Genomic DNA, 25,537 nt, shown 5'->3' on the forward strand with positions numbered 1-25,537 from the left:
ATAGTTATATTTTGAATCGTAAATATAAATCTTCAAAGTCATTTAAGGTATCGAATTAATGAAAGACACAACATCATTTTCAAATGAATTAGGATGAAGTAGAAGTGGAAAAGTGCAGAACATTGAAATACTAAAGAAAAGTACAATTGTACTTAAATTGAGTACGTTTACTTTCCAGCACAAAAAAAACATTTCCCAAATTACAGTGTATAGCTTTTTTTGAAGTATATGATTTTATTGTAATGTATTTAATCCAATAAGACCAAAATCTGCTCAAATATAGAGTATACAAGTATACTTATTTTATATTGACCAACACAGAGAAAATCATCCTACTGTACATGGTGGTCCTTTTTCGGAAAATTAATCTACTTTTCAATGTATCCAGTAATTTTCCCCTTGCTAAAAAACCTTATACACATCCTAACTGAGCTTCATAAACTCCTTCTGCAAACAAAAACATGGGAAAATCCATGTTGTGCGTGCCTACATGGAGGACCCCTTATTTGTCCACGTGGAGGTAAAATTGGAAAAGCAAGTAGCAGGCTGGATAAACTGTGAGTGTGAATAAGTTAGGGCTCCTTAGGTTTTATTTGCGGAGCTGCAGGTGGATACTTGGATGACACTACACTGTTTTTCTTGGCTTGGTTGCTGGCTGCACTTTATGGAAGTGACCTACCTGCTTGTTTTTGATGTAACTGCAAAATCATCACTCTGAAGTATGACATTAATTCCAATAAAGCTACAGACTTGTAAAGCTCAAGCTCAATATTCTGGTGTTTTTCTGTTGATCTTTTCAGTTTGCTGATATATTGGCCTTTTGTGAACATGCAACATAATTAAAGTAGGATACATTTTTGATCAAATAACAAATAAGTACAGCTCTTTACAGTTTCTTTATGCCATTTTCTTTTCCATTCTGGTTTTCAGCTGAGAATTACAGTTGAATGACTATCCGTTACTGTGCATAGCCAACACCATAGAAACTGTACATAATTTGTTTTCAATCCAAAACTATTTTTGCTAATCATGTCAATGCTTCCCTACTTTAAATTATTTTGTAGATAGGCTACTACTTTTTTTTAAATGTTTGTTTGTGTAGGCCTATACTCAATATTAGGGAAGGCTATTTCTCATCTCTGAATCGGATGCAGATGTTAATGAAAGACCAAGAGAGTCCATTACTGCTCAATATTCAATTATTCAGTTTTGTTGCATCAATAAGTATGAAAAAATATACCAAAGAACCACAAACTACTGCATCACAAAACTATGGTGTTCATTAAGGCCTACGCTATTGATTTCCAACATCGCAGTTCAACTCCCTGTCGCTAGAGGGAGGTAGTTGAAAGCCGGGAGCTCACCGGGTACCTGGGGAAATAATCGAGGAAACTCAAGAGATTCTTCCCCGTAGCTAACTCTAGCTAGCAGACTAATCTCCTGAACAACGCAGTTGGGTTGTTTTTTGGCCGTTTCAATGCCTATGTCTTCTGTCTTTTATATTTCAGTGTGTTTCTAATAGGCCGTCAGTGTCAAAAGTGAGGCACACACGGAGGGACAAGTTTAAAATACGCTGGATGTTTGGCCACTGTTGCTTTCTCCCAGGATGCTAGCACATAAGCAAGCCAACTAGCTAGCCAACCTGCTAAGGTAGCCAAATAGCAGCACTGTCCGGATGCTTTGAAGAGCAACGCAGCGGATTTTGGGGAGTTTCTAGTCGGCCTCGCATGATGTCAGGCAACCGGCCACAGCAGAGCCCCGGTGGAGCGAGCTCAGTGCCCAGCACGAGCAGCAGCAGTAGCACGGGTAACTCAAACAGTAGCGGTGGGAGCAACGCCGTCACAAGTAATGGGAACAATTCTGCAAATGTTGTGCCCTCCCGGACCCTACCAGCAGCCACCGAGGGCGGCTTGGCGGTGCCAACTTTGGCCGCCGTACCCTCGTCTCGGGGCGGCTTTGCTTCCCTGAGCAGACCCTCTGCGTCTTCAGGCAGCCGAAAGAAATCCCACCACCAAGCACCCCTCTACAACGGCCTCTTGAATTCATACGAAGATAAAAGCAACGATTTTGTCTGGTTAGTTTTCGCAACGACTTTTTTCAGAACGTGTTCTTTTTCAGTATATGCATTTGTGTTTTTAATTGTCACCGTAAGTGTTTAAATAGTTTGAAAGCTAAACTTTGACATACACTTAACTTTTTCTGTACTTTTTTTCCAGCCCAATTTGCTTCGAGATGATAGAAGAGGCACACATGACAAAATGTGGGCACAGTTTTTGGTAAGTTGTCAGGTGTAGATGAGGCAGTGTGTGATACAGGTGTCGCAGTTTGTTCTAGAATAATGACACACCCGTTGGGCTGTTAAAACGCACAGCAGAGCAACATGTAAACAAATAACAAATGTGTTATTCTTCGTCCCCTGTCCACCAGTTTAGTCAACACCTAAAAAACTTCAACCTCATAAATATGTTTGGTTTATAGTTTCTAACTTCAACAAACCAAGAGCAATCTGCATCATTGGGAGAAGACACTTGCTTTTACTTTTGTAATGTTCTTAGCAAGATTCTGAAAAAAAACACTTTGGCAGACTGAGTGACAATCAATCAGGACTTTAAACATAAAAGTCTAACAATACAAAAAAAAACATGGACAAAAGCAACATGAGAATAGAGAAGCCGAACTTATTGGCATGGCACAGTTTTATACTGGCATTTCAACACTTGTATATCTGAATTGTATACAACTCATACCTTTGCATGGTATTCCCACATATCATCATTTTGTTATTTCTCCCTTCTGCAGTTTCAAGTGTATCCGCCAGAGTCTGGAGGACAGCAATAGATGTCCCAAGTGTAATTATATTGTCGATAACGTTGATCAGCTTTACCCAAACTTTCTTGGTAGGTATTTTGAGTAAGAAAGTGGATGTTTGTTTGTGTCTTAACACGGTATTGCTTGGGTTCATCCTGCTTTCATTGATCAGTAAACAATTCAATAATGCAAGAGCTGTTATAGAGTGTTCACATTTACATGTCAAGTCACACTGAGCATATGCATTATAGAATAAAAGATAAAGTCATTATTTTTTATTTGACGTTTTGCGTAGTTTACAATACATTTAGGAAACATTCATATATATACAGCTGTTTTTGAGTAACTCTTTCCTTCCCCCCCCATCCCAACCACCTGCTCCACCCCATGTCCACTTCTTTCAGTAAATGAACTGATTCTTAAACAGAAACAGAGGTCGGAAGAGAAGAGACTAAAACTAGATCATCCTGTAAGTACAAAACACGCACACCGCTTAGTTTTTTTGTCTACCTGTGAAACCCGTTAAACTCCTGCACACTATTTGACTTTTAGTTTAGTTTTTTTAGAAAGCATGTAACTGATCGGTGTGTCTGACTACAGAATGGGTCTCGGTGGCAGGTGTTCCAGGATGTTTTGAGTCCTGACCAGGAGAACTTGGACCTGGCAAACGTCAACCTGATGCTGGAGCTCCTAGTCCAGAAAAAGAAGCAGCTGGAGGCGGTGAGTAAAAGTTTAACAGGCATCAGAAATGTTGTTTATTTTTCTTTGGTGCCAACTTTTTCTTTCATTCTGAATCTGTTTTTGGCTGCTAATAATAAATGTAGTACTGGAAAATACTTCCCAGTAGGATGTGTAACTTCAAGGGAGTAGGATACAAAGTCACTTGCCAAATGCAGTATCCACACAGAGTTGCGGTAGTTAACGATGCATGACAGATACGTCTGACTACGATGAAGGGACCACATGATTCTGTCAAATCGATGCTAATTGATTACACTGACAAATGGGCAGCACAATGAACCCAGGGTATCTGCAAGTGAAAGTCTGAAAAAGCATTGATCTCAGTTCTCTCCTTCCTGCCTTCGAGGCAATTCAAACCAGAGACTGTATATAAGACCATTGTTTTGTGGATTAAGATTTGAAAGCCTTGAGTTTGGCATTTTTGTCAGTCGCCATCTTGGTTTTTTAAGCCCAAAGTGACCGTGGCCGTTTCTCAATGTCGAGTACACATGCTGCAGAGCAACTATTTCAAGTATACTACGTCATAGAGTGGCGCAGAATGCTGGGCATTTAACATGCATTTAAACAGTCGGCGCCACTCGATGATGTAGTGTACTTGAAATAGTTGCTCTGCAGCATGTGTACTCGACATTGAGAAACGGCCCACATTTGGACGAGATGGGGCTGGGTACTGTTAGCACAGCTAGCCTGCTTGGCATCTGTAATTAATGTTAACTGTGATAATTATTCAAATAAACAATAAGAGCAGGAGATACCTATATTTGAGACACTGACAACAGCATGCTTGCATGAAATTACTTTAACAAACATGGATAACAATTGCGACTTTCAAAATAGTCTGTGATTATAATTTTGTATCAATCACGTATTGATTAGTCAACTAAGCATTGCAGTATAAATAAACATTATACAAGTAAAAACAATAAACATGTCTGGGGAACAACTGTATTGGTCAATTGTCTGGAAACCGAAATAGTTTTTAAAACTCTATTTTCTGCAGCTTTGCTTGTTTTACTATCACTTTTTTTACTATGCGATATCATGTATGCTCTCCGTCTCTTCACTAGGAATCCCAAGCCGCTCAGAGACAGATCCTTATGGAGTTCCTCAAAGAAGCCAGGAGAAACAAGAGAGAAGTACTTTAGTTTTAATATACTTATAATATTATAATTATGTCATGAAATGATCCTGAAAGCTCGTCATATTTATCTGTGTTTCTGGCTCTGTCAACAGCAACTTGAGCAACTGCAGAAAGAGCTCAACTTTCTCGAGGAGGACATTAAACGTGTTGAGGTAAACAGAGAATCTATAACTGTCATTCATAGTAAATGGAAAGGTAGAGATTGTGCACATGTGTTTATGAAATCATATTATATTAGGAAATGGCAACAACGGGGGCTGAAAAATGTTTTTGTGTCACTTCCCCAGGAAATGAGCGGCCTGTACTGTCCAATGATGGAGGCGGAGTGTACGGTGCCTAATGTGGAGGCTCCATCACCAGCACCCAGGTACAGCTGGATTTATTTACAAATGCTATCGGTACAAAGGATTCGTCATCACAAACAAACACATTCAGCTTTTTGTTCAGTACAATAGAAAACCCAATGTCAGCCCACATGGTTCTTTTTGATGAGGCTGTTTTGTCTGTTTTATTTTAATCATTGGAGACTATCCAATGTTTTTTGGTATTACTTTTTTTAACTTTTGGTTAGTATCTATGTTTATATTTTCAAGCAGTTGGTTAGAATCTAATGTGTATATATTTTTAAAAATGTGGTTAAAGGTGGGGTAGGTAAGTTTGAGAAACCGGCTCGAGATACACTTTTTGTTATATTCCATGGAATGCTCTCAACATCCGATAGCAATGAATATCTTAAGTGCTTTGACAACAAATCCATAAAAACGTCATCCATGGAAGCCGTAGTACTGTAAAAAGCACGACCAATCATTTGAGCCGGCCCGGCTAAAGTAACTGGATGGCCTACCTGCCTGTCAGCCTTCCATCTGTGCACAAACTTATCTCGTGCCCTCATTGGTCAAGTGTGCGTTCGTGTGTGTTGGAGGAGGGGCTCTGTAAGGAAGTAGCAGATTTTCTCCGGCTGTGTATTTTCAAATTCGAGCGCACTCGAGCTGGTTTCTCCAAAATTACCTACCCCACCTTTAATGTCCATTTGTATATGTTTTTGGGCAGTTGCTTAGTATATTTGTTTATATTTTTTCGCCTTTGCTAAGTATCATTTTATAATTTTTTTAGCTGTTGGTTAAGACTCCCTTTTTTTATTTTGTAGCAGTTGGTTGATATTCAATGTTTGTTTTTTGGTCGTCTGTTATAGTGTATTCTAACTTACACCCACAGTATATTACAACATATTTTATAGTGTTTTTTACAGATACTCTATGTATATCTTTCTATTGTTAAACACATCTAATTGAATCTATTTATCTAATTCCTGTATAACCCTACAGAGCCTTATACGCCTGTTTATGCTTTTGTTTGTTTCTCGAGTAGCTGCAGCAGTATTATTGAGGCACCAGACTACAGCCAGCCTCCAGGATTTGGTGGAACAACCCAGGTGAGTGAGAGAAACACACATGCTGTTTGGATAGTGGCTTTTAAATCCATTAGAAACCCTCGTTTGATATTTATGTCTGTTATCATCATTATTTTTTTGTTGGATTTAGACTCGCTTGGAATCTGTTAAGGCAACTACGAGGACCTTTTTATTACGCGTTGATTTTGACGGCCCCTTGACAAAATGCTTCTGTTTTTACCGGAATGAAGACTGCATTTCCCATGAGCACCACCGCCTCTTTAAGCAATGATTTCATCTGCATGGCCAATACCTTTGTTTGTTTTGGAAGCAAATGAAAAGAAAACACAACTCTCTTTTATTCCAAAAGCTGTCAGTTGCCTGATTTATGTTGCTTGTAATCAGATAAAGCTTTGCTGTGGTTATTTTTCTTGACAAACAAAGCTTCACTTAACTAGCGACAGCCAAGACGTTAGCTAGCTTTGTTCTAGCCACCAACGTAACTGTATATCTTGATGTAAAACCCTGTCTCAAAAAGTATATTTTGAATTACATTACATGTTACATTACAAAGTCATATCACACCACAGTCTATGTGGAAAAGTGACAATTCAGGATTGTCTTTTTATATTCTTTTAAATCCCACAATCCTTCCCATCTGCTGAAAGACCGAACAAGGTTGATACTTGTTTGGGCCTTCTTTGTTCCTTCTGTCAATTATTTAGTCATTGTATTTGCTGATCCTGCCCCTGTATTAGCCATAACCACTAAATATAATATAACAAACTTAATCATTTGAGGAGAAATCTCCTCTGGCTAACGTATGACTAACTACCACATGTAACCGGACAAAATGCATTCGTAGGCTCATCTCGTAAATGCTCAGTCAAATGATGGATGAGTTTCAACAGAATGACTTTGACTCGACTGTACTCTTTAACACTTGAAATTGTTTTTACCAGGGCAAGAGACAGACCTGGTACAACAGCACCCTGGCGTCACGGAGGAAGAGGCTGACTGCTCATTTTGAGGATCTGGAACAGTGCTACTTCTCCAACAAGATGTCACGCATCACCGGTAAATGTCCGTTAGTAGAAACATCGCTAGAAATGTATCTAATGTCTTGATTCTGCACAAACTGGACTATATTTGCATGAAGGAAGAACCAGAGTGAAGCTCCAGTTCTTAAAGGATGAGTGGCAGTGCCTTAAGTAGCTTTTTGCTAAATTGAAGACCACATTTGCCACAGACATGTCTTCTGGCTGTCACAGAGTGAGTGTTTGTAACGTAAACAAATTACGAAATGCAGTCACACAATACAAAAATTACATTCTGTTTGGTCAATATATCTCACATGTGACAATTCAGATTTAGTTATATTTAACCTCTTTTTTCTATAGCATAGAGTATTTAGGTCATGTAGCCATTGCTCTTATTGAACAGTTTTTTAATAATGTGTGTTCAGATGAAGGCAGGAACCTGAACCAGCTGGATGACTTCATGGAGTGCCTGTCAAAGTTCACCCGCTACAACTCTGTGCGGCCGCTCGCCACCCTCTCGTACGCCAGCGACCTGTACAACGGCTCCAGTATTGTCTCCAGGTACAAAAAATACATAAAATGACCTTGAATACGAGTCCGACGCACTTTGTGGCCTTGATCTTTGAAGGCTCAATGTGTGATATTAGAGTTGTTATGCTGTTTTTTGTATCCATCCTGACAAGTATTCTATCCTGTGTTTCAGTATTGAGTTTGACCGTGACTGTGACTACTTTGCCATCGCCGGTGTGACCAAGAAGATCAAGGTGTTTGAGTACGGCACAGTGATCCAGGACGCCGTGGACATCCATTACCCTGTTAATGAAATGACCTGCAATTCCAAAATCAGGTAGGGGAAATAAATGTCCTACAATGTTTTAGATGTTCTGGTTGTAAACACATATTGCAAATATGGTGTTATTTTCTATTCGACGATGTCAAAGAGTTGTATTTCAATAATAACCCATAGAAGGAAAAGAATGTCCCTATATTTTTGTCTAATATTGTGACACAATCACATCAGTTTAAGTATTTTCTATTTATAGATAATGTTCATTTACTCCGACAGAACAACTGAAACCATTATCTGGTTAATCCGACAACACAATCAGGCTCTCAAATGTACTGTTTTTCAATATGTCATATTTAAATTTTACGGTGGGCTTTAAGGGGATAAGATTAATGTTGTTTTACTTCATTGACAGACTGATGCAAGTCCACTTAAAATATCCAAATCCCCGTTGTTCTAAAAACCAAAGCCCTAGTGTAAAGAAATATGAAATGGAGCACTTATTAAGAAGGTGACAAGTTGTGAGCTTAAAGTGAAAGTAATCCCGACCTTGTTTGGTTGTAGCTGTATCAGCTGGAGCAGCTATCACAAGAACCTTCTGGCCAGCAGTGACTATGAGGGGACTGTGATCCTGTGGGACGGGTTCACAGGCCAGAGGTCCAAAGTCTACCAGGTATGATAATTATATCCTATAGATTTATTTTGTTTGTGATCCGTTTCCAATCTGTCATGTCCCATGTATAAGGTTTATTTTCTCTTGTTCTCCAGGAACATGAAAAAAGGTGTTGGAGTGTCGACTTTAATCTGATGGACCCAAAGCTGTTAGCCTCCGGTTCAGATGATGCTAAAGGTAACCGAGAAATGCTTTTTTCTGACAGTTTTCAAGACTTAAATCTTCCAGGTCACGGTGAATTGTTTTTGTTTGTTCTTGTGTTTCAGTGAAGTTATGGTCGACCAATCTTGACAACTCTGTGGCCAGCATCGAGGCCAAGGCCAACGTCTGCTGTGTGAAGTTCAGTCCGACCTCCAGGTATCATCTGGCCTTCGGCTGCGCAGGTCAGATCAGGATCCATTTCTCTAGAACTGCATTTGAACAGCATTGAGCAGAATTGACCCTAGATGGTTTAAACAAAAAGTGTCTTCTTCTTGTTTTTTGTTTTTCTTCTTGTTTCTGTTCTTCTTGTTCTTCTTTTTGTTCGTGATCTTTTTCCTCATCTTTTTTTTGTATTCTTCTTCTTGATCTTGTTTTTCTTCTTATTGTTCCTTTTCTTGTGAATTATTGTAATAACTATCTGTCTAACATAGACATCACAGACATGTTTTCGTAAATATTCCCTTTAAAAGCCTGCAGCATATTTTATAAGCAGGTTACAGTATCTGGTCAGACTCCAATGAGTGCAGTTTATCTGTTTATTTCACACCTTCAAAGTCCATAGGGGGGAACAAGAAGATGAGAACTCCCCGTGCTTAAGATCCCAGGCAAAAACATTCTCATAGATCATTGTGATTTATTATTATCGTTGCACTCTGACAGGGTGCACACAGTCAGCAGTCCGTCCTCGTGGACCACGATATTTATGTTGTGGTTTCACACACACAGGTGGTCCAGTCTAACAACTTGATCTGCTGTTTCTCCCAAGGGAGTAATAAGAATCTGAACAATTATTTTGTGCACCAAAACAACCTTTCAAGTACCTAACATTGGATAAAATAGCAAACTGCGTTTTATCGAGCGGTGAATTGCCCTGGCTTATATACTCCATTCCCTTTGTCTCCAAGGTCCAAGTCTACCGAGCCCCTCCTTGACCTTGAAGGTGTTGGTTGAGCGCCTGGAGTAAAAGCCAGTAGGCATAGTGTTTCTTTTTTAAAACAGAGCTTGTAGGAAACACAAAACTGTCAGTCTTTTACAACATCGTTTCACCTTGGCTGCCTGTCTTGGTTGTTATGGGATATGAATGACGTGTAGTCTCGCACCTCACAAAACAACCAGAGATAAAAGTAAAGTGCTGCATTCTAAATCCTATTTAAGAAGAGGACTTACTTTATTAATCCCCAAATAGAAGATTCAGTTTGTCCACTGTTTTTGTTATACAGCTGCAATTGAAGTACTCAGTATTCTTCAAGCACCACAAGAACAGTACAACTTATAGCAGTTATGTGGCACATTTCAAAATCACTTATATGAAATTACTGAATTATGATTAGCGATGAATTAATGTGTCCAATCTCCAATCCACTTTATTTCTATAGCACATATTAAAAACAGAGGGTTTACCAAAGTGCTTCACAGCAAACATAACATTATAATAAAATATAATATTATAATAATAGATAAAAGGCACACATCACAATTAATACAAGGTACACAAAGGCTATGGACAGAAAATAAAAGCATAACATCGATAAAACACATAGCTCAGACTGACTCGAAAGCGAGGGAAGAGAGGTGGGTCTTTAGGCGGGACTTAAAAGTTTGGAGGGTGGGCGACAATTTGACATGGGGGGGGGGGGGCAGGTCATTCCAGAGCCTGGGGGCTACCGCTGAGAAGGCTCGGTCTCCCCTGGTCTTTTTCTTGGTTTTAGGGACTACCAGCAGCAGCTGATCAGCCGAGGGGCCAGCCCATTAACGATTTAAAAACAAACCATAAAATCTTAAAATGAACTCTAAAATGGACAGGAAGCCAGTGGAGGGAAGCCAGAATTGGTGTCATGTGCTCATGCTTGCGTGTTCCTGTAAGCAGCCGAGCCGCAGCGTTTTGTACCAGCTGCAGGCGTGCCAGCGAGGTCTTGTTTAGGCCGGCATAAAGTGCATTACACTAATCTAGACGCGTAGAAACAAAGGCATGAATTACACGCTCAAAGTCTAAAAAGGATAAAACCGGTTTAATTTTAGACAGGAGCCTCGGGTGATAAAAACTGGACTAAACCACAGAGTTTATCTGTTTATCTCATTAAAAGCACTGTCGATTTTGACGCCCAGATTTGTGACCATGGGTTTTCTGCTGGTAATGGTGGATTTGATTTTACTTCCTTTGTAAATTGCTGCCGGATGAATTAACCTATAATTATGTCACTCAGTTTTTATCTTGTATTGGCTAAAAATCTGTATTGTAACTTAAGCTGTCAAGTCAATGTAGTTCAGTTAAAAGTATGATATTGACGTCCAAAACGAAGTGGAGTAGAAAATAATGTTTGTACAAAAAGAAAATACTTACTGAATGCACCCCTTTTTGTTTTTCCACTCGCAGACCACTGTGTCCACTACTACGATCTACGCAACACTAAGCAGCCAATCATGGTGTTCAAAGGCCACAGGAAGGCGGTGTCTTACGCTAAGTTCGTCAACGGAGAGGAAATTGTTTCTGCGTAAGTCACTCTAGCCTATTTGTAGTAGTATTGTGCTAAAAGCCTATGTGTGTATGTATAAAACGGCTAGTATTTATTTATTTTTCATTCCAATGTATTTTTCTTCTGCAAAGATACTCTTGTGCCATCTAGTATTTATATATATATATATATATACTGTAGTTTATGTACCCACCAGTGTTGTTAAACTATACCTGTGTCCTTGACATAACTGAGACAAAGGCGAGACTTCGACCACGTCATTAAACCCTGACTGTCGAGAAAAGTCGAGTCAAATTTACCTTGGAATATAAAAACGAATTTCTTTATGGCCATTGACGAATAAGGAGACAAGATATTACTGTTGTCTATAATGGACTGTTTTTGTTAATCAATATAATGAATACAGACACAGCAGACAGGAGTAACTTACATAATTAATTAAAGTTATTAAAACTGAACAAAGCCTAGTGCTAAACCGAGTCTATTTCTGCTGCTGCCGTGCATTATGAGTGCTAAAATGAATGACAACAGCATGGCTTAGGAAAAACAAGGTGATATTTGGCTAGTTTCCTTGACTGAAATGATATAAAATGGTTTACTTCGACTAATATAAGATTAGAGAAGCCAAGACTAAACAAATACTTCATAAAAGATTAGCTGACAAAATGAACCCTTCTACCAACCACATTACATGCATTGTTGACACAAATCTAAATCAGAACCACAATACTTCATTCATCCTCAGGAAAATGTGGGTTTGGGACTGTTGCTCCATTTAAGAATAAAATACAAAGCCCAAATCAATAAAAGTGATTATGTGCAAAAAGAAGTGAAGCAAAAATGTGCACATTGTACTACAATATATAAGACCAAGAAATGTGTGAAAACCTCTGTAACTAAACTAGGGCTGTCAAGTTAACGCGTTAATAATAAATAAAAAATAACACCACTAATTATTTTAACGCGATTAACGCATGTGCATTTTTTGTCCTCGGCCGCCCCCTAGTTTCAGAGCGCATTGAGTTTAAAATACCATCTATACAATCCAAGCACACTGCTGATGCCGACAGCCCCGCTCCTGTCGCCTGCTTGCGGCAGAACACACTTGAATGTGTGCGGGGGAGACGCCTGGACACGTCTACGAGCAGCAAACTTTCAACAAAGATCGCTAAATGGGTGCAATTAACATTGTGGAGGACGAGGGGCTGCGTGATATAATTCGGGTTGCATCCAACGGCTGCACTTATGAATTGCCTTCTAGAGCCACCACTGTGTTGAAAATACACAACTTGTATGAAGTCCAAAAAGCTAAAGTAGAGGAGGATTTAAGAAAGACTTGCAAAGTTGCCCTCACCGGAGACTATTGGACTTCACTCAGTAATGACAGTTACCTCGGGGTCACAGCGCATTATTTTGACCCACAGTGGGAGCATGAGACTCAGTCTCATGCTTGACAGTTATGAAAACAGAGGAGCAGCATTTTGCCCACACACACACACATACCATGTATACATCACTTCAGGGGACATTACATTGACTTACATGCATTTCCTGGAGACTTATCATAACCTTAACCATAACCAACACATGCCTAACCCTAACCTTACCCTAAACCTAACCAAGTCTTCACCCTAAAATGAATGATTCCCCTCATGGGGACCTCCATTTTGTCCCCATAAGGGAGGCGAGTCCCCACACGTGACTATGTAAACAGATTTAGGTCCCCACAAGTATCGTAATGCTAGGCCACACACACATACATACACACACACACACACACACACACTTTGTATTGTATGAGAGAGGTTCCAGGTTGAATTGAGGCGAATATTTGTAATGTTCAGAGGTTGTTGTGTTTAATATTCATGAGAATATTTGTCATTGTTCAAATTATAATAAACAAACATTTGCATAAAGCATATTTGTCCACTCATATGTTGATAAGAGTATTCAAAACTTGAAAAATATCTCTAACTAAGGTACATTTAGAACACATAAAAAATGTGCGATTAATTTGCGATTAACTATGGACAATCATGCGATTAATCGCGATTAAATATTTTAATCGACTGACGGCCCTAAACTAAACATATACAGTGGTTCTTACCTTTGACAAAAATACATATGCTTACACTGATTTATGGCTCGTTTTGTTGTTGTCTTTGTGTCTGAACATTGATAATATTATCCCTCCTAAAGCAGTTTTATCAGGTCATGTTACAAAGTGCCCTACATTTGCATTGAGTCATTGTGTATTTACACTCAATCAACAGTTCAACAGACAGTCAGCTGAAGCTGTGGAACGTCAACAAACCTCACTGCCTGCGCTCCTTCAAGGGTCACATCAACGAGAAGAACTTCGTAGGCCTGGCCTCCAACGGAGACTATGTTGCCTGTGGTAAGAAAAACTTGTATTTATATTAGGGATGCGCATCTCCATCATTGAGGCCAATGCAATGCGCATCTCAATAGGTTGCCAACGATACGATACATTAACGATACATTTGAAGCACCAGGCGATATGATATGATTCACCCCTGTTGCGATTACATTGCATTTAGCTGACGCTTTTATCCAAAGCGACTTACAAGAAGTGCATTCGACCAAGAAGATACAAACAGAATCATATGTACATCAGGTTTCATAGAGCAAAAACATTTCAAGTGCTACTCAACTGACTTTAGATAAGCCAGTCCTTTGTTAGTATATAAGTGCTTCTATCGCTCGAAGTGGAGTCGAAAGAGATGAGTTTTCAGTCTGCACCGGAAGATGTGTAGGCTTTCTGCTGTCCTGATGTCCATGGGGAGCTCATTCCACCATTTTGGAGCCAGGATACCAAACCCACGTGTTGTTGCTAATTGGAACTTGGGTCCCCCTCGCAGCGAGGGTGCAGCGAGTCGTTTGGCATTCTGGATGAGCTGCAGAGGTCAGATGGCACATGCAGGTAGACCAGCCAGGAGGGAGTTGCAGTAGTCTAGGCGTGAGATGACGAGAGCCTGGACCAGAGGCTGCGTCACTTTCCGGGTCAGGAGGGGACGTATCCTCCTGATGTTGTAAAGAGTGTATCTGCAGCAGCGATGTTTGCAGTGAAGGACAGTTTGTTATCTAGGGTCACACCCAGATTCCTTGCAGTCTGAGTCGGGGAAACAACTGAGGGGCCGATGTTGATTGTCAGGTCAAGAGTGGGACAGTCTTTTCCCGGAAGAAAAAGCAGTTCTGTCTTGTCAAGGTTGAGCTTGAGGTGGTGAGCAGACATCCACTGAGAGATGTCTGCTAGACAAGCAGAGATGCGTGCGACGACCTGGGTCTCTGAGCGGGGAAAAGACAGAATGAATTGGGTGTCGTCAGTGTAATAATAATAATAATGTAATATATAATATTTTTATAGCGCCTTTCAGGAAACCCAAGGTCGCTTTACAAGTCGAGTAGGGGAAAAAAGGCAGACAGGTTAAGGGGGTGGGGGGGGAAGTAGCGGAAAAATAAACCTATTAAACTAACTATACAGTGGCGAAAGCCTTGGTAAAAAGGTGCGTTTTGAGGGCTTTTTTGAAAAAGTCCAGGGTTGGGGCGCTGCGGATTTCGGGGGGGGAGAGAGTTCCAGAGGGTGGGGGATGCCACACTGAAGGCTCTGTCACCAAAAGTCCGCAACCTGGTGCGGGGGGTGGAGAGGAGATCCTGTCCAGATGATCTTAGCTTCCGGGATGGAGTGTTGTAGCGGAGAAGGTCAGACAGGTATTGGGGGGCGAGGGCATGCAGGGATTTGTAAGTCAGAAGAAGGAGTTTATAGGTGATACGGTGCTTGACTGGGAGCCAGTGGAGGTGGATCAGGGTGGGGGGTGATGTGCTGCCAGGGCTTGGTGTGAGTGAGCACCCTGGCAGCCGAGTTCTGCACATACTGGAGCCTGTCCAGGGCTTTACTGGGAACCCCGAACAGGACTCCGTTGCAGTAATCCAACCGGGAGGAGACGAATGCATGAATGAGGGTCTCGGCCACGGAATCAGAGAGTGATGGTCGTCGACGGGAGATGTTCCTGAGGTGATAGAAGGCAGACTTAGTGACGGATTTGATGTGTGACTGAAATGAGAGAGTGGAGTCAAGGATGACACCCAGGTTACGGACTTCAGGAGACGGGGAGATGGAACAGCCGTCAATGTGGAGGAGGAGATCCCCAACCTTCCGGAGCAGTGCTTTGGGGGCCACAACCATGAGCTCAGTCTTCTTACTGTTGAGTTTGAGTAGATTTGCTGTCATCCAGGTTTTTATGGCATGGAGACAGTTGACCAAAGACTGTGGAGGGAGCTGGGCGGATGGTGAGGTGCTGAGATATAGCTGAGTGTCGTCAGCGTAGCAGTGGAAATTGAGACCGAATTGACGTATGATCTGGCCATGGGGGAGCATGTAAATGGTGAAAAGTAGGGGACCAAGCACGGAGCCTTGGGGGACACCATGGTTGACTGGGGCCGAGGGGGAGGATGAGCCGCTGATGCTAACAAACTGAGACCTGGTTGATAGATAGGACTGAAACCATGATAGAGCTGTGCCAGTGATGCCAAGGTTGTCAGAGAGGCATTTCAGGAGGACTGTATGAGAAACAGTGTCAAAAGCAGCAGAGAGGTCGAGGAGGATGAGAATACTGATTTGTCCGGAGTCAGCAGCGAGAAGGAGGTCATTAGTGATCTTGAGGAGGGAGGTCTCTGTGCTGTGATGTGCTCTGTAGGCTGACTGTAGGGGTTCGTAGAGCTCATGGTTGGACAGATGTTGATGAAGCTGGGCGGCGACTGCTCTTTCCAAGGTTTTGCTAAGGAAAGGAAGGTTGGAGATCAGTCGGTAGTTGTTCAGCTCCTCAGGGTCCAAACCAGGCTTCTTGAGGATGGGAGTGATGGAGGCGGTTTTGAAGCAGGAGGGAACTATTCCAGATGACAGGGAGGAGTTGATGATGTCTGTTATGATGGGGCAGAGGGTGGGAAGGCAGGCCTTGACCAGCACCGTGGGCATGGGGTCAAGGGAGCAGGTGGAGGCCTTAGCATTGGTCACCAGCTTCGAGACCAGTGGAACATCCACTGGGGAGAAGGAGGAGAGAGAGCATTGGGGATTGAGGGGTTGAGCTGAGAGTGTGCATTTCTGTGTCAGGGGCCAGTGCAGAGAGGGGGAGGGGGCGGGCACCAGTAGTTGTTGATGAATGGAGATCACCTTAGCCTGAAAAAAGTTGAGGAATTTGGAGCAGAGGTCAGGAGCTTCAGCAGTGTGCGTGGCAGGGAGGGGGCGGAGCAGTCGGTTGATGGTGGAGAACAAGGATCTGGGGTGATTTTGTTGTGAGGTGATGAGGGAGGAGTAGTAGGCGGTCTTGGTCTTGGAGAGAGCCTCCTTGTAGGACCTTACATGGTCCATCAGGGCCATACGGTGGACGGTGAGGCCAGTTCGTCTGGAAAGCCGCTCCAACCGACGACCAGTTTGCTTCATTGTGCGAAGATCAGAGGTGAACCATGGTGCCGGGCGGAGAAAAGACACCGTCCGGCTTCTGAGGGGAGCCAGAGAGTCCAGGCTGAGAGAGAGGGCAGTGTTGTAGCGGGCCACCAACACGTCCGGCGAGGTGTCGGAGAGAGCCGGGGCAATGTGGGTTATGAGGAGGTCTGATAGGGCTGATGCACTCACTGATTTGGTGTCTCTGAAGGTGATTGTGCGCCTGGGGCGCTGCTTGGGCAGGGGGATGGGGATGGTGAAGATGATGGCATGGTGGTCTGATACTGCCAGGTCTAGGCGCTGCAGATGAGAGGGGGGGGCACCAGTGGAGCAGACTAGATCCAGCGTGTGACCTTTGGAGTGGGTGGGGCCCTGGACATGCTGTGTTATGTTGAGGCAGTCCAGAAGTGACAGAAATTCTGTGGCAAAGCTACAGCTGGTGGAGTCGACGTGGATGTTAAAATCTCCCAGCAGATAGGTGGAAGGTGATTTAGAGCAGAGAGAGGACAGAAGCTCACTCAGCTCGGACATGAAGGTGGTGGAAGCTTTGGGGGGGGCGGTAAATCAGGGCAACCTGGAGTAGAGGTGATCCGGAGAGCGAGAATGTAATACACTCAAATGATGTGATATTGGGAGAGGGAATCTCCCTGACCCGGATACCTGCTCGGTGGATCACAGCCAGCCCGCCGCCGCGGCCCGTGGAGCGAGATTTATGGAGGTAAACATAGCCTGGGGGAGTAGCTTGGTTGAGAGCGAAGAAATCCTGCTGGTTCTGCCATGTCTCCGTTAAACATAAGAAATCAAGTTTCTTATCAATGATGATGTCATGGATGAGTAATGCTTTATTATTGAGGGAGCGGGTATTGAGCAGCATGAAGGTGGCTGCAGAGGAGACAGGAGGAGTGCTACTGTCAGAGCAGGCCAGGGGCTTCAAACAGCTGGTGCGCACGTGACGTGTGTTTAGATGACGTCGACAAGCAACACGGAAGTGCAGAGCCGATTGTACCACAGGAATACTAGAATTTGTGTGAATAAATTTGTAGCGGGATGATCTGTGTATGTAGCGGGGGCGCTGCAAGAGTCCTGATGATCTGATGGCATCCAGGCAGACTGGTGCAGCAGAGCTGAAAAAACTCCGAAGTTGGAGAGCGGAGTATTGAAGCACCATATCCACAGCAGCTAACCGGCTAGCTACCGAGCCTCGGGCAACAGCACTCCGCGGTGCAATGATCGGAGCTAACTCACGGACAGTTCGGCCCTCGAGGCAACAGTCAATCTGGTTTAGTGATAATCCAGGTGGCGAGAGAGGTGGAAGTCCGAGCCAAAAACCCAGGGGAAAACGGGATTCGGCGGCTGTCGATGCTAACAGTAGTAGTATTCGTTTATTAGTCCCCAAGGGGAAAATGGGTTGCAGCACATCACAGAGGCATTTAAAAAAGTTAAGACAATACATCACTGACAACAACATAGACACAGATAAAAACAAACAGACATAAGAAAACCAGATATCGGCAGACATGACAAGGGGCCTATAGGCCCTCATTTGCGAAATAGGGGGGACAGGGCCAGACCAGCTGGGTAAACAGTGCGTCCTAGCCATCATTTGTTCAGGAGTTTGATGGCTTGTGGGACGAAAGACAGCCTAGATCTGTTCTTTTTTAAATAAGGGGCACGATATCTCCGCCCGGATGGCAACAATTCAAAGTAAGAGGTAAGAGGGTGCCTCAGGTCACTCACAATATTGTGTGCCAGTTTTAAAACTCTGTCCTTATATAAGCATTCTATATTAGCCAATGAGATTCCTGTCAATTTACTGGACAATGTTATGGCCCTCCTGACTAACTTTTTCTGTGCCTCAGTTGCGTTGCCGAACCAGCATATAATGCCGAATGAGAGCACACTTTCGATAAAAGCATGATAAAACATCTTCACCATTCTGTTGCCGACATTAAAAGACAATAATTTACGTAAAAAAAACATTCTTTGTTGAGACTTAGCATTTATTTAACAGCTGACAGGTAGCTAGCCCCAGACAACTGATCCACAGGAATGGTGAGTAGCCGGATGAAAAACTGAACAACGCGATCATCACACAGTTATGACAGAACAGTAGGCTATATATGATCCAGCAGTCAAAACGAACACTTTTTTCAAGGCAAGAGAAGTTAAAACGCAGACGGAGAAGCGGCGAACAAGCAACGCCAGCGTCCTCTCACGTCACATGACTTGCGTAGCGGGCTAATGACCGATCCGAGCGAGTTTGTGTACAGAGAGAAGAGGAGGGGACCAAGGACAGAGCCCTGAGGGACCCCTGTAGTTAATTCACAAGGGTCGGACTCTGACCCTCTCCAAGTTACCCTGTAGGTACGGTCTTTCAGGTATGAGGTGAGGAGGGAAAGTGCAGAGCCTGAAACTCCAAGTTCTTGGAGAGTGCGAAGGAGGATCTGATGGTTCACCGTGTCAAATGCAGCAGACGGGTCCAAAAGGATGATGACAGAGGAGAGGGAGGCTGCTTTAGCAGTGTGCAGTTCCTCAGAGACAGCCAGGAGAGGAGTTTCTGTGGAGTGACCTGCCTTGAAACCAGACTGGTGCAGATCCAGAAGGTTGTTCTGATGGAGATAACAGGAGAGTTGGTTAAAGCGCGTTCAAGTGTTTTAGACAGGAATGGAAGGAGAGAGACAGGCCTGTAGTTTATAATATCGGACGGGTTGAGAGTGGGTTTCTTTAGGAGAGGGTTTACTCTTGCCTCCTTGAGACTGTTTGGAAAGTGACCAGAAGTTAGAGAAGTGTTGATGAAATGGGTGAGGAACGGTAGAATATCAGGAGCGATAGTCTGAAGGAGGTTCGCAAATCGGTGAATCTTAATGTCTCTAATTTATATGGCACATTTTGACAGTAAGTGCTTTACATATAAAGGCCGCTACACACCAACCTGAGACCAAAGAACGCGTACCGAAGGCGTCCCGACTTTTACGTCCGCTACGTCGCCTGCGTCCGCTACCCCGCCCGCCTACGAACACACCGCAAAGACTTCAGTTGACAAGTGGCAATAACTATCCTTACCAGCAGGCAGCAGTAGTGTGTATTCGTCATTCAAAAGAGGCTACAACCGGAAGACAGACTATACACAGAGAGAAGAAGAACAGGCTGCGTGATATAAACAAACAACAAATAGCGTCTGGGTTCCATTTTCACTCTCTCTCTTCGATCGAAAACATGTAAACATAAAAAAGAAACTCTTGCGTCCGGGTGAGATGAAAATGAAAAGATTAACTGTCTGTGTGTGCCTTCTTAATCGTTTGTTTTGGTCCCTCACTTCCGCTTCGCTTCTCATGCACTGACTCGCTAAGCTGAACAGCCAATCAGAGTGATTTATTTGTCCCGACTTTCTTTGGCCCCCCGCGGCCTATTCAACTTGTTGAATCGGCCGCGGGAGGTATGAAAATGTGCCGTAAAGAGACGACGGTGCGGGACACACCAACCTGAGTAGGGCGCCGCGAATGCCCGACTGCCTCTGACTCCCAAAATCGGGTAGGTGTGTCAGGGCCTTAACATTGAGACAGTGCAAAAGAAACACATTATATAATATTTAAAAAGCTAAAATTATACATGTTAGAACAAGCTTAAATACAGTAAGAAAATACAATAAATACAAGAATCAAACTTGCAATGTAAGATATTAATAGTAATTTGCTTTAAAAAAAATAATAAAAAGGCATCGATAACAAAGAGATGAATAAATAAATGTATTTGTGATGCAGCATTTCCTTGATATTTGCTCAGCCATGAAGTGGCATTACTGCAAGAAATACACAACTCTAGGACCAAATCTGAAATGTTTGAATATTTATTACTCTTGGCCATGTTAGCAACCTGTAACAAAACTAAAAATGATATAATAATCACAATATAACCTTTTTATTTATTTGTGTGTACAGGCAGTGAAAACAACTCCCTGTACCTGTACTACAAAGGCCTTTCCAAGACACTGTTAACGTTCAAGTTTGACACGGTGAAGAGCGTTCTGGACAAAGACAAGAAGGAAGACGACACCAATGAGTTTGTCAGTGCTGTCTGCTGGAGAGCTCTGCCCGACGGAGTGAGTTCACCTCATTACTCTCTGTTGTTTTTACATATTCTGTTCTAGAAGAAAGATTGCTGTCAGCTCTTCCTGAACAGATCACGTTAATGCAAATCTCTTGTGGTGTCAACACATTTTGTTTGTTTTTGTTTGATGTTGTCCTGTAAGTGAATACATATCCATGAGTAACTGATAAGGTTTTAACAATGATGCTTTCTTTTTTAGGAGTCAAATGTACTGATTGCTGCAAACAGTCAAGGAACCATCAAGGTTTGTGTTGTGAAATATACATAAGTCATGCTTTTAACTACAGTCCAACTTTATCGTCGGGCGATTTTAATCAAAAACTCATGCCTAGTTTGAGACCCATCAGTAAATTCACAGAAAACTAGCTACTTTTTTGATAATAATAACTGATCTGCATGACTGAAACAAATACCACAAGGAAGGTGTTAGAAAAATATGTATTAGGGTCCTTGCCTTGATTGTTTTTCTTTCAAATCACAGAGCCGAGATTAACATTAAGACAAACAATTAGAAAACGTCTATTTTTTTTCCTGTTCAGTTTTTTCCCCCCATGTAATTCTGTAACTCAAATCATCCTGAAATTCTGATTATTTTTCTAAATGTGCAACTTTAAATATTTCAGTTTTTTCTCACACATTTGCCATTGTAGTACTGGTGTTTCTCTGATTATAACCTCTCCTCCACTGGTTCTGTATTTCATATTATTAATTTATTTGACCTATAATGGTCGTAAATTGCAGTGGAAAATAATGTATTTTAAAGTAATGTATTCAAGTTTCACCGTGTGCTGGGTAGGGATGGGTATCGTTTGAAATTTATCGATTCCGATTTCGATTCCGGTTCTGCTTATCGATTCCGGTTCTTATCGATTCCCCGTTTCGATTCCAAAATTGTAAAATAAAGAGGTCAAACGTTTAGATAACAAAAATATATTTATTCTTAAAAGCTTTAACTGAAATTGTTACTAAAAAATATACATGCAATACAAATGTATTGCACAATAGCTGTGCTTTATTTTAACTGAGCTATGCCTGTGGCAAGCTATTAACAGGCATTACACTTTGCCTTTTCTTTTTCTTTTTTAGTGTAGTGGAGCCTCACTTCAGAGCGTTTACCGCGACCTATCTTTGGTGTTATGAAGTGACTGAGCTCGTGAAATGTCTACGGAAGGGCGGGGGAGCATCGCTGCGGGGCAACTGTGGACCTCTGTCGCCTGTCAGCGCAATTTATATGATGCCGTTTTAAAAAATGAAGGGCGGTGCCGGCCGTCAGCGTACCGAGCCGGCCGTCAACGGCCCGCTGACGACCGGCCGTTCTGTGATTCTCCAGGTCCGCCCTGTATTCCACCGGGTCACCGCAGCACCGCGGTGCAGACGGACCCGCTGGAATACAGGGTCTACCGCGTTTAGGAACCGTTAAGCAGAACCGAAATTGTGTATTTTGTATGGGTACCCGGCATTTTCTTATCGGTTCTCATCTGGAACCGAGTTTCGGTTCCCAACCCTAGTGCTGGGGTTACATGTCCAGTAGTGTTAATTTTCGTTGACTAAAACTATGACGAAATATGTTCGTCAACGACCTTTTTTTCCATGACTAAAACGAGACGATGACGAGACGGCACCGACAGTGCAGTAAACAATAACTCTAACGAAATCAACATGCAATATCGTTGACGAAAAGTGACGAGACGAAAATGTAATTGACTAAATAAAAACTATGCCAAAATCTGTCTTTACTTTCGTTGATGAAAAAGGAGGAGACGAAATATTATCAAAGATAACGTTACATCTCTGATAGTCAGTTTTTCTCCCAGCAGTTCGGCAGCAGCTGTGTGTCTGTGCTGCGCACGGCGGTACATTTGAATTACACCGGGCAGCGGCAGAATATGAACGGTCAGGAAGACTCGGGTCTAACTAACCTATTTAACAGAAAATAAAATGGCAACAACAGGGCTTGGGAGCATTGGTTGCGTTAACCGAATACCCGGTCAGCGCGAGTGAGTGACGAGTTGTGTACAGACTCAACGGGTAATAATGGATTATGACGGAAATGTTACGATCCTGTCCGTCAAAAGGACTGACAACGAGAAAGTCTAACGCCACCACTGCTTGGGAGAAAGAAACGATGTGATATTTGGGCCCATTTTCGCTACAATGAGGCGGAGAAAAAAAGCTAATGCATTGTTTTATCAGAAGGGAAGCAATGTGGCCAAAACACAGCTGGTAAAAACAACACAAACCTGACCAGATACTCTCTGCAAAGCTGCATTCTTAATCATTCAACCTTTCATCAAATAAGGACAAGATATAATCTTATTGTGAAATACGTTTGACTAAAATGACAAATTATTGGTTTTAGCTAGACTAGTTTGACTTAAATGTTCTATATAATCTGATGACTCAACAGTTTTCATTGACAAAAAGTTGACTAAAATAATTAGTTTTCTTTGACTAAAATAAGACTAAAATGCTCAGACTTTTAGTCGACTATAACTTCAACAGGATGAAGGTGACTAAATATGACTAAAACTAAAAAGGAAATTTAACACAGGACTAAGACTAAATTAAAAAAATAGCTGACGAAATTAACACTAATGTCCAGTCTATGTAGTATACGGATAAGACATCTTTCAGCAGTGTGTCTTATCCTAGTCTGTGTATAAATGGACTTCCATATGGCACAAAAGCAAGGACTGCGTTCATCTTGCTTTCCAGTAACAGTGAGCTGCAGATAACAAAACGGCTATATCTTCTCTCCTCACAGGTGCTGGAGCTCGTCTGAAGGCCCACCATGTCTCCAGTGTGATAGAACTCCCATGAGCCTCTCTTCGTTGGGCAGTGGATCAGTCTGATGCAGGGCAGACTAAGGCTGCCTCGGAGAGCAGAAATAAATTGAACCCGTCTTATTTTAATGAGCTACAGCAGAAAGACTTTGGACGGATACATCGGTATAGCATGTGCTGTCATTTCACAGCCCAGAGACGAGGACCCGGCCGAGGCACGCAACGAAACAAGAGACTTCAGAAAGCATTTTTGTTTCTTTTCAGTAAAGTTATATCGACTAAAATACAACGCCTCCTTATGGTTTTAGGTCAATTTAAAACGTGTACCTTTTAATCAAGCTATTGCTCTCAAGGGTACATCCAGCCAAATGCTACTAGTGTGATGCATTTCCCCTTTTAAAGGCCAAAGCACAAGACAAGAGGACATGCAAGAATGATGTCTACACATGAAGCTTTTAAACCCTCTCCCGCCCTCATTGTTTGTCAACCGCCTGTTTTCTTTCCCCTTTATGTGTAGTTTTTCAGATTGGAAGAAACCAGTTTTAATAAATATAACTTGAATTTCATTCTGTCAAGCGTAACGTCAGTTCCTTTTCTGGCATTGGAGTGCAGAATGTGAGGTAGTGTACAGAAGTCAAGGAAGACCAATGTTTTATGTTGCTATTGACACAACCTGTTTGTGATCACAGTGAAACTCGTATAACTTAAGGCATTGACCTGCAGTGCTACATCAAACTGGATTATTTTCCACGTATGTCAGCTGTTTGTTGCTTGTTGAAAATGAAAACCTCACAGTATCTGATTTTGTTCTATTTTTAATGTAGCAATGGAATTACTGTTCGCGTACTGTAGGGTTGAAACATCTGCATTTTAATGCAAACTGCTGTCAGTTTCTGTTAATGGGTGATCCATGTTGACAACATTGACACAGAGAGGATTTGGTAAACCGCCAATACCTACCTATTTTATGATAATTAAGTGAGAGGTGTTTTGTATTTGTATAACTGAATAAATTATTTCAAAACAATACTGTTGCGTTTGGTCATTTTTATTTGGCTTTAAAGCATTCTTGAGATGGGATGTTTTGATGTTGTGTGTACAAATAATACATTACATCTTCTTTCTCCATCTCTAAAAAAAACTGTTTTGGCAAGACGCTTTCTATTCCAGCTCTCTTAATCCGGAAAAGTCTGGCTTTAAAATCAAGTTAAACGATGAAAACAAAGGAATAGGTGTACTGACAGAAACAGGGAGACTTAGCAAAGTTAAATTCAATACTCTCATCATCCTCCATCCTGTGTGTGTCGGCGTCGGCTGGACACTGGCAAGCTAATTTTTCCCAGATTATAATTGTATTGATATTAAAAGATACCACCAGATAGAACCATCTTCCATCAGTATTTGTAGTAATGTGTGTCGTGACAATGAAAACAAACCAGACATGAAGACTAGTTTTCAGTTTGCCTTCACTTGGTTGCACACCCTGCGCACCACCTTTTAGTAGAAGTACGCATGGTGCGCAATACCTGCCTAACAAGCCCTGACAATTATGGACCATTACAGTCACCGAACTAATTGGCAATTGCAAAATGTCCTGCAATTCAATAAGAAAAAAACAAACAATTATTTTTGGGGGCCGGGCCGCCCGGTTTTGTATGAATCCTCCCAAATAGACAAGGGGAAAGGCGTTTGTGACAGTAGGTGTCATAAATGTGTTTTGCACGTATTTACCTTATACTTTGCTGGCTTTAGGGCACTTTCCCATTTAATTATGATTGCTATTGATTTGATTAGGTTTATAAGCTTTTGAATAAAATATTTTGATTACCGATATGTGATCATTTAAAAAACAAACAACATATATTTGACAATCTACAACAATGTTTGGAGCTGTGAGGAGCTGTTGGCTGTATGAGAGGGCCCAGTATCAT

The 25,537-nt window shown here is 42.1% G+C and overlaps 1 protein-coding gene across 2 annotated transcripts; it reads left to right on the forward strand.

The window, feature by feature from the left end:
* Positions 1–1,378: 1,378 nt before the first annotated feature.
* On the forward strand, positions 1,379–24,633 carry cop1 (COP1 E3 ubiquitin ligase). 2 transcript variants are annotated; one of them, XM_034199089.1, is made up of 20 exons: positions 1,379–2,074; positions 2,217–2,276; positions 2,800–2,897; positions 3,213–3,277; positions 3,409–3,528; positions 4,617–4,685; positions 4,783–4,842; positions 4,978–5,057; positions 6,059–6,122; positions 7,043–7,157; positions 7,546–7,681; positions 7,824–7,967; positions 8,472–8,580; positions 8,676–8,757; positions 8,847–8,963; positions 11,156–11,273; positions 13,529–13,653; positions 20,655–20,815; positions 21,023–21,067; positions 23,588–24,633. In XM_034199089.1, the coding sequence occupies exons 1-20, from the start codon at positions 1,728–1,730 to the stop codon at positions 23,603–23,605; spliced, it is 2,133 nt and encodes a 710-aa protein (XP_034054980.1). In that variant the 5' UTR covers positions 1,379–1,727; the 3' UTR covers positions 23,606–24,633. The 2 variants fall into 2 exon arrangements, with proteins under 2 accessions (XP_034054980.1, XP_034054981.1); XM_034199090.1 differs by having other exon boundaries at positions 3,427–3,528.
* The last annotated feature ends 904 nt before the right edge of the window (positions 24,634–25,537 follow it).

The sequence above is a fragment of the Gymnodraco acuticeps genome, unplaced genomic scaffold, assembly GCF_902827175.1.
Source record: "Gymnodraco acuticeps unplaced genomic scaffold, fGymAcu1.1, whole genome shotgun sequence".
Lineage (NCBI taxonomy): Eukaryota > Metazoa > Chordata > Actinopteri > Perciformes > Bathydraconidae > Gymnodraco > Gymnodraco acuticeps.

Excerpts from the sequence above, each read along its gene's own strand:
- cop1 (XM_034199089.1), top strand. The coding sequence starts at position 1,728 with ATGATGTCAGGCAACCGGCCACAGCAGAGCCCCGGTGGAGCGAGCTCA. Across the intron at positions 5,058-6,058 it reads GCTCCATCACCAGCACCCAG|CTGCAGCAGTATTATTGAGG; the intron begins GTACAGCTGGAT and ends TTTCTCGAGTAG. Across the intron at positions 11,274-13,528 it reads GGAGAGGAAATTGTTTCTGC|TTCAACAGACAGTCAGCTGA; the intron begins GTAAGTCACTCT and ends CTCAATCAACAG.